At 34.9% G+C, this 11,786-nt stretch overlaps 1 protein-coding gene across 1 annotated transcript in view; it reads right to left on the bottom strand.

Annotated features, from left to right (window-relative positions):
- Positions 1–573: 573 nt before the first annotated feature.
- Positions 574–11,786, bottom strand: part of PAXIP1 (PAX interacting (with transcription-activation domain) protein 1) — a gene marked incomplete at its 5' end in the record, with an annotated part of 29,536 nt that continues 18,323 nt past the window's right edge. Inside the window, 13 exon segments of the mRNA XM_010015264.1 lie at positions 574–1,053; positions 1,502–1,562; positions 2,100–2,175; positions 2,255–2,389; positions 3,497–3,597; positions 5,056–5,224; positions 6,061–6,163; positions 6,543–6,610; positions 8,553–8,596; positions 8,730–8,914; positions 9,470–9,591; positions 10,928–11,065; positions 11,264–11,359. Coding sequence (XP_010013566.1) covers positions 1,038–1,053; positions 1,502–1,562; positions 2,100–2,175; positions 2,255–2,389; positions 3,497–3,597; positions 5,056–5,224; positions 6,061–6,163; positions 6,543–6,610; positions 8,553–8,596; positions 8,730–8,914; positions 9,470–9,591; positions 10,928–11,065; positions 11,264–11,359 — 1,314 coding nt within the window.

Here is an 11,786-nt window from a genome sequence, read left to right as displayed (position 1 = left end):
ACAAAATGCCTGGAAAAAAATAAGCTATTGTTTAAAGTATTTTTTATCTTGCATTTTGAATTGTTCTGTGAATGGTTCACAAGCTGTTATAATACGCTGGATGCCATACAGGCAAGTGAGTATCTGCATCCCTCAAGAGTTGAACAGCTTGTTGATAGAATAAATACGTTTAAGACAACTTTTTCACCTGCTAGAACCTAAACTAATAATGGTAAAGTCAGATTATTAGAACTGTATTTTAGGAAATACAACTGAATATAGATTCAGGAGACTGGTTTTTAGTATTTATTTAGGAAAACTCACTATACAAACAAAAGTTATCGTAACAGCATAATATGCAGGGTTATAGTTTCTCCTTCCTTCAAGCTGCTTCTTTGTTTCAGTAAAAACACATATATACATTTACAACGATTCCCCTTTAAAGCACTGGGATTTCATATATTAAAACATACCTGGTAAAATAAGCTTAAAATAATTTTACATTGCTTGGAAAAAGATTTGAGTAATTTACTCTTACCAGAGTGCCATTGTTGCACAGTATTCAAAAAAATGAACCACCACTAAAATAGAGAGTAAAACATTTAAAAGTACATTTATTTAAAATGTGGGCAAAATATCAATATAAAAGAAAATAGAGTATAAGAAATAAAAATAAAGTACAAAACATTTTCATCTTCAACAACCATAATTTAATAGATAACAAGCCCTTTTATTTGTACATCCAGATTACACTCTTGGCTGAAGTACCATCATTTACGTTAAAATGTTTAAAAACGGGCTAATGATACCTAAAGTGGGCTCTCTTAAAATGGTAGTATAATACAAAACATAGTAAATTATGTTTCAGCATAATAAAATTACACATCCTAAAAAAGATGCAGTTTAATTTTTGCTTTCCTGCTTTAAACTGCTCATCATCCCTAGGAAAACAGCTGGAAAACAGCATCCACAGGAAGTTTTAGTTGCTTTGTACAATGGCTGAACAGCTAGATCTAATGCTCCAAGCATTCCGAAGCAGTAAGGCATTTCACTATCCATCAAGTAAATTTATATGTATGTTTGTTAAGAAAGAACAACTTTTAAGAAATGACTGCAAAATAGAACTTACATGAAAAAAAAGCGTGCATGAAGACACAGAACCTTTACTGGTCCCTTCACTGTATTTATCAAACAGGGTTTATAATCTTCTGTAAAAACCTGTTTTCCTCATCTGCATGTAACTTGTGACAAATACTTTCCTTAACGTCAAGTTTTTTTCCTGTTACTTAAAATTCTACTACTATTACTTTCTGACAACCCTGCCTCCCACCTCCACTGAAGTATTTCCTATCAAAAAGTAATTCCACTTTGAATTTAAGCTAGGTTTCTGTGTGTTAATCTACCCTTCTATCAAGTAAACATGACACATCCTAAAAATTTATATATCACTAGTTCCTAATTAAGAAAAACTTAATTACCACACTTCCCTAAGCAGCAGACAGCCTTTACAGGAAAAGGATATGATTCATAATCCAGTGTTTGAGTAAGTACTCCGGTCAGGACAAACTCTGCGTTGTGAACATCTGGAAATACAAAAAACATGCATACAGTTCACACCCTACAAAGACATTCTTCCTCATTCTGCACACGTGTCAGGAGGGGCCACCCTGTACCTTTCCACCCTTCAGGGAAAGGTGTAAGGGAGTACTGCCCGCCAGTACCAGGGCCATCACACACTGCATGCCACAAATACTAGACTTCCCAATGCACACCATGTCTTGGTGCTCTATACTTAGGCTAAAATAACTAAAGTGAAAAAATTTAAATCTTTAACTAACTTGATTACTCGGTAATCTTGTCTCATCCAGGACTGAAGCCCCAGGTTCAAGCCTACCCTTCCAGAGATATATGGTGACCTGGCTACAGAATACCTCTATTAGAAATACCTAGCAGACAGCTGGCTCAGATTTCTCCATGTTTTGCAGGACAGACCATGTATTCCTCTATTATTATCTGAAAGCTTCAAAAGTTGTCTGTACTTGAAAAGTAGTAATAATGATAATAATAAAAATCAAAATAACAGCAATACTGTTCTAATTACATTGACAGCTTATACGTACCTATGCCTCTTGCAAAATATTCTCGACATAAATGAAGGTCGTTTTCACAGGAAATCAAGATTATCTCTGGCAAACTCTAAACGAAAGAAACAAATTGTAAGCTCAGAATAACACAGATATTACCAGTAAATTTTAGAAAGCAACACTCTACACACTTTATTCTGCTTATGCTCCATGAGTTTTCGAAAAGAAGGTTGTTTAGATAACACTTTTCCTCCTGCACATTCCACGATAGCTTTCATGGTAGAAAGGCTGGGACAAATTCCAGGTGTAATGTAAAAATATTTTCCCTAAAAAAGAAAAGAAAGAGTAAGAAAAAATATTATTTTATTAACTGATATCTGCAACACATTGTTTTATTATCATATGACTTATCAATCACGGGGCTGACTTTGCAAGCTGATGTTAGATATCACAGCTTACGGCAATAAATTCATCAGCTGATGAGTTCTCCTTTACTACCACTGATGTGTTTCCTGGAGGTGCAACCCTGCAATTTGAACAGCTTAAGCGTGCCTCTTTCAACACGTGTAAAGTGAGTGACATCTCAAGAACTTCCAGCTGTAATTAATAGCCAATTTATTACTTCCTGACGAAAGTTATCATACTACTTGACTGACAGAGGTGATCAGACCCCAGAGTAGATTATCTCTGTTTACCAGCTGGGAACATAAAAAAAACTCTTTGCTATTTGACTGTAGAACTGAGTGAAATGCAGTATTTAGATTTAAATAATTAAGACTTAATATTCTTACTGATCATAGATTGTAAAAATGCCCTTTTTTAGGTGGCTTGCCTCCATAAACAGTCTCAAATTTGGTTAGGCTGCAGAATCTCTATCAACTTGGATCTTCAGACACCTCTCTGCACTGTAATGCAATTTCAACTGGAGGCATGAAAGCCATTTTTCACCATCCTAGCATACAGCCTGGTCGTAAGTGAAGTCTTCAAGGAGAATCAGACTAGAGCTCCCTGAGGCTGAAGTGCAAATTACTCTAAGGCTCCCATTCTTATGGGTAAGTGCTCTGACTACCAGGCTAGTGTAAAACAGAAAAGAAAAAAACCCCAAACAACCCAATAAAGTCCCTTCCGTAAGTGAGTCTTTACAGTAACAGAGCAATATTCTCAATTTTGTAAGGAAACAAATAATGCATATTGAGCATATGTTGAGCTTGTTTTATTCACACCTACAGAATCCAGTCACATGAGGCTTAGATCCAGCCCAACAATGCTTAGGCAGGAAACAGACTTAAAGTCACAAATGGAATTTATAACAAATGCTTTATGTTATATAGTAGTCTGTATTATTGCACTCAGCTACAAAACCTGCAGCCCCAATGCTGAAAAAATTAGGTTGAAAAGCTTCAACTACTTAAATGCCATTTTTAACTGCATACCTTGAACAGTGGAGCTACTTGTGCTCTCTTTAGAGACTCCTCTAAACTAAAGCAGAAAAGCACCTCAGCTTCAGCATCTCTGAGCACAAAGTTCTGTTCATCTGAAAAAGAAAGACTGATGATGTAACACACAGAAGACAAAAACATCCACGTAAGCCAGGACATAATCTGATTAGAAAATGTTTTGGCAGTGTGACTCCAAATGGTAAACACCTACTAATTTTAACATAACACCCCATTTTACTGGGGTTCTTACAACTGTGACCCACAATCACTTGGGGGGGGAGTGGGGGGGAGAGAAATGTGCGTGTATTTCACACTTGTAAACCTAGCAAATAACCACTGTCCTTTTTTTAACTTATTGGAGGAACTTGCTAAATTTTATAGGTTGATTCTCTACAAGCAAAAGAGCAAAACAATTACACTGAAGTTCAAAATCACTGTGACAACCTATGGGAGTCCAGAAAGTGCCTTAAACTCTTCACACAGCAGTAACAGAGAAAACTTTCTGTTTCCCTTGTCCTAATATTCAGCTGATTTTTCACTTTTTATTAGGCATGGAATTTCAGTCTTTACCTTTCCACAAAAAGTTAAGTCAAACATATTTCTAAATCAGATTTAATTCAAAGCATTAAGTTTAAAGAACAAAAAAAAATTTATATGGAGAACAAATTGGTCTTTCCAAGGACAATTCTGTCAACCTCAAAAGATGTGTTAATACCGTAAAACAAAGAAAACCGGTAGGACATTTTTCATAACAACTGCCATACATTCCATTCAATCATTGTACTAGGTACAGAAGTGAAGGCAGACCTTTAGCTATAAGGTGACTAAACTTCGGTGGTCAGCAAGTACAATACTTCTAATACTACAGCAAAACAGTTGTCCTTTTAAATCCACGAACTTTCTTTATCTTCTAATAGCTTTCAAATGGATTGATTTCTCAGTTCACTAATGCTGAACCAAGCAAGTTGCCTTCTCAGGATTTATAAAAATGTTTGCTGGTTTATTGGTTAATCATCCATAGATTTAAGTCTTTGTGATGATGGTTAGGCAGCATGTTATATATACAATTTTAATCCAAGGAACAAATAAAAAGCACAGAACAATCGTAAAACAAATCATCAGCTTTAAAGGTGGCTTAAAAATAATGCAACCACAGGTAAAATCCACAAATGGCTACACATGGAAGAAACAATGCTTTATAACATCTAACTATTTAATCCCTTTAAAGCAAACTTTTGAAGTATGTTTCTACTTCATTTAAGGGGAAAAAAACCCTGTACTAAATAAAACGAAAACTAAATGAACCAAAATGTTCGCTGAAAAAGAGAACTTGATTAAAAAAAATTTTACAAAACTTCGTATGTAGTTGTTCAAGAGTTGTGAACTGTGAGAGCCAGACTTGCTTAGAATTAAAATCTTTGCTTTCAAAAATTAGACCTTTTAGAGAACTGGCAAGAAACACTAAAGTCAGAAGTCATAATACAAAGTATATTTAAATACGCTTGTCAATGAAAATTAAGTTTACTATAAAAATTACTAATAGTTTAACTCACCAACAAACTTCTGGCATTTGAAACACTCTTCTAACCACTCTGGAGTTACTATGTGCTTGACTACAGAAATTGCTGTCAGGAACTTGACAGTTCGGGTCACTTTACTTGCAACCAGATGGGTACATTTCTGGGCAGATTCTGCTACTTCACCTCCAAGGATATACAGTTTCTAGAAGTTGTACAAAAAAAAGTTGAAAATCAAATCAGAATGGAAATATCCTTTAAAATTGCAGGGGGAAAAAAATGAAGAATCGTAGCATCGCTATCAAATTAAGCTCCCAATGAAACAGTAAATATAGGAGATTTCTGTATTACAGTCATTCTTTTACTAAAGCTGATTAATTTTATCTGGGGAAAAAAAAAAAAAAAAGAAAGAAAGAAAGAAAGAAAGAAACCCAACCCTGTGCCTTAAAGCTTAGCCAAAATGTGAAAGATACGTAAATTAAAAGTTCTTTTGGAACAAATATTTAACTATTATTAATGTTCACAGAATTATTTGATTCTTATACCATTAAAAGAATGTTACAAATTGCAACAGCTTTTTTGGGAACAGAATAAAACCTCCATGGGAACTTACTATCTCACACCTGCTGTAACTTTTGTCATCAGGTTTCTGTGAAACAATTGGCATTACAGGTAACAACTACAACTAGAAGAATCTTGGGTCTTATCCAGTACAACCATCACTACTTTTCTCACCTAAATTTGGTCGCGAAGTTTGCTGATTCAAAAAACAAATGTGGAAGGGGCTTTCTTGCTTTTTGAAGCAATTATATGGGAAGGAAAAACAAGTAGTGCAGAAGTATGAAGTAGTTACCTAAAGCAGAACAGTTACCAAATAAACCTCACTTCACATAAATCTACACTGTAACTTCAGCCCCTGCAAATACTGGGTTTTATCCACTAGCTATATGCTAATCAAGTATTAGGTAGCGACAATTCGACATAAAGAAAAAGTTATCAGATGTTTCAATGTAGTTCACAAGAGATAAGCATGAAAGTCACCTTAATGTACTGTTGAACTTGCATAGGTTCAAATCCTGTGAAGAGCACCATTGGTGTCAGTTCTGGGGTGAGTTTTTTAGTAGGTGGTGGTAGGTCTTCAATCCTACAAAATACATGAAATACAGCAGAATGTGAAGTCTGGGCCCAAAACTGTATTATTTTAAAACTAGACAAGCACACTCTTGCAACTTTTACCAATGGAAATGCTCAGATGAATGAGAATTAGGCAGGATCAATCTTCTGAAGAAAAAACTACTATGCCGAGAACAGAACATACTCTCCTGCTTATGTTCTCTCCCAATTGTCTTACTACTTCACTCAGTATTATTTTATTACTGCAACTGAGTAGCTGACAACATGCAAAAAAACATTAATGGTTATTTCAATTAGCAGAACACAGGATGGAAGCAGCCTGGTGGCCAGTTGACACTTCTGTGGAAGCCGATCAAGGACTACTGGCATCAATGGCTTGCTATTCTTACCTTGCTCTTTTGGAAGATGGCTGAAGACTGGATTCATTTTGCTTTGGTTTCAAAGGCAACCTCACACCCTGAAATTAGACAATCTACATGTTTATATTTGAATTAAGCAGAGAAAACAACTTCTGTTGCGAGAGAGGAAAACTATACACTGATATTCTGAGACATTATTAAAGAAAATTAAAAACAAATGAAAGACACATTACTGAATGCATACTGGTACTCCTAGCGCTTACACAACTGACCCAAGAGCAAAGCTGAGCATTAACCAAAGCGTCTCCAAGAAAGTCATGTAACCATTTAAGCGTATACAAAATGAAATATTGTAGGACATTTTTTCCTTTAAATAAAGCTGATAATCATCAATAGAAAACTCAAAGAATCAAATGAGAAAGAGACTGAAAATCTTGTCCATTTGTTAAATACAGCATTTTCTATTACCAAATCATATTCTTCATACATGGACACCCTGAGGGGAGGTGGACAAGATTACCTCCAGAAGTCTCTTTCAATCTAAGTTACAGGATTCTCACGTCACATGGGCAAGAAAGGTCCCCATATAACAAATACAGAAAGGGCTTCTGACCTCCAAGTTCTCTCTATTTGCTACGTAAGAAAAAACGTGGATCACCACTTGGTCTGAGTCACACAAAGAAAGCACAAAACCAATTTTAAGATGAGCCCAACTGCAGTGTGGATGCAAAAGATGGTGGTGACAAACCCAAAACTAAGTTAGTTACAAGCTATTTTAAATATTAACAGTGCATACTGGATCTCCCTAAGGATTTCTTCTGCCACTAGTAGAATAAATACATCCATCTTAGGGAAAATATAAAATACACGTTCTTAAAAGACTTAAATTTCCTAAAAATTAGTTTCCTAAGGGCCCAGAAAACAATTCCACAGGGGTCTAAAGGAAGAAGAATGTTTCAACTTATAGCCAGGGATACAGTAGTGGTTACTTCTAAAACTGAAAGGTATGAAAACAACAAATAATGCCCAGACACTATGTAAAGTATTAATACAAATTAAGTTAGAACAGTTACTAAGCTCCTCTTTTCTGAAGCATATACAAAATGAGCGAGATAATAAGTGATCCAGAACACCAAAGGTATGGCAAACGCCTTTGTGCTATATAAAATGTTATCTGACAGTCATCTGTCGTACAAACGAACTGAAACCTTGCTAGCTCAAACTGGGATTACCTGTGTCAAGACAGACACTGGGAAAATCAAGCATAAATCTGAAATAGTTTTCTACATATTCGGAACACAGAAACAGTTCAGAAGTAAAGCTGCAGTTTCCACCTCAGCTCTTACACCTGTCTCATGTTTTGCACATTTCATAGAATACATTAAATGTCAAAAATTCAAGGTTTTCTATCTTTTTAAGGTATATTCTTCATTGTTCATTTACATTGCTGTTATTTTCAGGGTTACCAAGTACACTTTTTAAAGCATAATATGTTTTTAATTATAAAATATATGGTACATATACCCATGCTTTTAAGTTCTTATAATATTTCTAAGAGATAATATAAAGATATCATATTTTAAAATAAAAAGACATGATATTTAGTTCCACCCTTAACTTTCATTATCTATCTTATTTAAAATCTAGTGATTATTCAATAACATTTGTACTCATTTTAGGTGTTCTGACTTAAAAACTCTTATGCGGTCTGATTTTCAGGTAGCATTAGGTACTAATACTAAGTATTAGGTACTAAATACTAAGCCTTTTCTCTAAAGGTCTGATGTAAAAATTGAAGAGTGAAGCATTAGCCCAAGATGCTTCAAAAGTAACTTTATTTTGTGTATCACAGTGCAGTTCCTTAGTTCTGCAAAAGATTATTTATCGTAGAGAGATAAATAGAGAGAACAGTAGCAGGAAGTACAGCCAGGAGGTTCGGTATGCACCTGCGTGAGTCCCTCCGGTATGCTGCTCACACATTAAAAACACTTAAGAGTAATCTTACAAGAACAGCTGAATACATACAACAGTTCAACGTACCATTAGAAGTTCTGGTGATACCTTTAATGGGACTCTCCAAGCATCTAGGAAATGAAGAATAAAACAAAAATGAAACCATTGCAAAGTTATTTGTTACTTATAACACATTCTTCTATTGATTAAACAGATATATATATAAATGCTGCAAAACATGTATTTTGGGAGCGAAACTCTTACCCAGAAGGTTTAGAACTAGATGTTGACTAGGAGAAAGTGGATCTTGAAGACTGAATACTGTATACCGACTGTGCTGTATCTGCCGTAAAGCTTCAAAATTTCCTAGCAGTATGTCACAGAGCCACTGCGCATTTACACATGGTATTCTCCACTCTTTAGCTTTCTCATACTTCAAGCCACTGGGCCTTGTTGTTCAGAGATGAGGAAAAAAAATTGTATTTCAATTAAATAGGTAAAAATTGCCATTTCAAATAATAAGCCTAAAATACCAGTATTTTGGTGTTGGTCTATTAGCTGTTCTAACTGTCACAGAGTAGATACTCTGAAAAAATATTTTTATTCTACATACCAAAACAATTCCATAAAGGAAAATTTCTGCCCCAAATTGAATGAAGTCACACATGGATTTAACTTAAGTTTTCTCTCCTCCAATGTTTTAAAAGAATTATTAAAATAAAATTAATTTATTTATAGATGATGTAACAGATGTAATATTGCAAAATAGTGAAATCAGAAATTACTTTTCTTTTGCCTGTCTTCAGAAGACCAAATTTATCACGTATTAGTGTGCAGTAATTTAGTTCAAGAAACAACATCTCTAAGTTTATTGCTGTTAAACCACAGAATTGATTAAAATTACCGTTCTTACAATGAGATGTAACTAGCACTTCTCATCAAGAAAAGCACTAACTAGCAACAGGCTACTGGGAACATGAGTGCTATGGAGATAAACCACTTACTCTTTACAGATGAGAACTGTATTGCTGCGACACAGGTAGCCTGTGTATTTGGCACCTGCTAGGTAGGCCATTAGTTTGAGGTCATCTCTGTCACTGTCAACAAACCCTGTCACAGATATTATCTACAAATAGAAAGAGACAGTGACAAATAACTGAACATAGATGGCACTTAAAAACCACTCCCCATGAAAATATTTTTCTGTTACTTTTCTATATTACAGTGAAATACATGGTATCGTAACTATGACATACAGGCACTTCATTAAAACATGGCTTGTAGGATACATAAAGTACAATTAAAATGGATTTGTTTGTAACATAAAAATTTCAGGTTTCTAGCACTAGTTCTGACTCATTTTTGTTCTGCTGGTCAGCTTTTTCTCATTTTTAAAGACTGTATTTTTAGTATGAAAAGAGCTCATAGCTGGTTTTCTTCTCACACGTCTCACCTCTTTTCAGCTGCTCTTTATATTCAGCGAGACAGAGAAATGTTTATACTTCTCTGACCTACTCTACTTTTAATATCTCCTGAATGCTCTGCTCTACTCTGCCATGAAGCCATATAAACTGTGCCAGCTGATCACAGATGGTGAACTGTAATTCCACTTCTTCTGTTCCTATACTTAGTCTTGCCAGGATTTCATTTTGGCCATTTGCTCCTTTTATTTAGGAAAACGCAACAGCAATTTTGTTGTTGATAGTAAACTACATTTATTGCATTATAAATCACATTTACCACTAACCACTGTGTTCACATGCATATTGTTATGCTCTAATTTTACCAAACCTGTATTTCATGTCTTTTAGAACAGGCTAGTAGCAAGGCTATCATCCTGTATGTCTGCATCCAGCACACAACATACTTTGGTATCCTGTTTTATACTGCACAGTGTAATTCAAGATGCATTTGATTCAACTGCAATTTTATCTTTCAGCCCCACAAAATTCAGCTTCCTCAGTGCTCCTTATTGCACAGGCTACTGGAACTGTGATCTCCTATTCTCTGATTAACAGCATGGTCTTCCTTTTTTGACATTTGCTAGAGACTGACCCAGAAAAAGAAAAACCCTCAAAAAGCCCCCTCAAAATAATTGGGTTATAGTAAAGGAAGCATATACTGTTAGACACACAGTTAGTAAAAAACTACACATCTTGGATTCCTACCATCTTCTTATCTATAACTCACGTAATCTTTGCACCCCAGTTTCTAAGACTACTTCATAAACACAGGTGTTAACGACTCCTGACCACTAAGAGTGCTGTAAGTCTTGTAAAGCACTCTGAACCACCCAGTAGTAGAGTACCACATCAACACATGACCTTACGATTAACAAAAGCTTTTCTTCTGAGACAAAAAAAATGTGCATTTTGCTTTGAGTAAGCACTTCTTAGCTGTATTTTAATGCTGCTCATGTAATGAAACAAACATTCTTTAGAAGTTAAGCTGCTGCTTCTTACATGTTGAGAGCATGGCTTTCCTCCTGGTGGAAATGCCACTGGAAAATGAAGGGCTCGATGAGGCGGTACCATTTTCTTCTTCTTCAAGATTGAGTTCAGCCAATGTGCTGTAATACATCTCTTCCTTTCTCTTAAAGCCTATGAATATATATGCATAAACAGCTTTTGACATCCAAAATACATCTTAATTTTAAACCTTTCATACAGTAATAAATGACAAATCACAAAACTTTAATTCTTTACTTGCAACCTAAGCATGAAGTGCATATTAAAAAGCCCTATCTTTCCAGTAATAAAATGAAAGCATATGTGAATTCACATTACTAGTTTGCTTACCTGAGCATACATGTTACTGACTTGGCTTTCACAAAGAAGATGTGTACATCTGCTTGTAAGGGTAGGGTCCACTGTCCCACCATGAGCTTGAATGATCTAGTAAAGAGAACAAACCCAGAATATCTAATACATATATAACAGTTTTTAAATTACCCTAAGAAGCAAACAGTCTGAAATGAAAGCCTACTCTTTAGGACACTGCCATCATTAGTATAATTCCACTGAATAGTTACCCCCCCAGAAAAAGGTTTCTTACTAGCTTAAGAACATTTCTGAAAAACAAAAACAAAAACAAAAAAATAAATTAATAAAATGGAGAAAGCAAAATTAAATATGCACCTTTTCACTGAGATACAAAAAGTGTACTTTTTTTAGAATTAACAAAAAGATATATAAACAAAAATAACCCTTCTCACTTTTATTTTTGCAGTATAACTAATAAACAAGTTTTCTATTCAATTCTATCTCAGCAATAAATACAAGTGCTGTTAAAAATGTCAACAGCTTACTTGATTATGCAAAA

This window comes from Nestor notabilis, unplaced genomic scaffold (assembly GCF_000696875.1).
Source record: "Nestor notabilis isolate BGI_N333 unplaced genomic scaffold, ASM69687v1 scaffold8880, whole genome shotgun sequence".
Lineage (NCBI taxonomy): Eukaryota > Metazoa > Chordata > Aves > Psittaciformes > Psittacidae > Nestor > Nestor notabilis.
The sequence above is the reverse complement of the archived record's forward strand: the minus strand, read 5'-3'. Positions and strand labels throughout refer to the sequence as shown.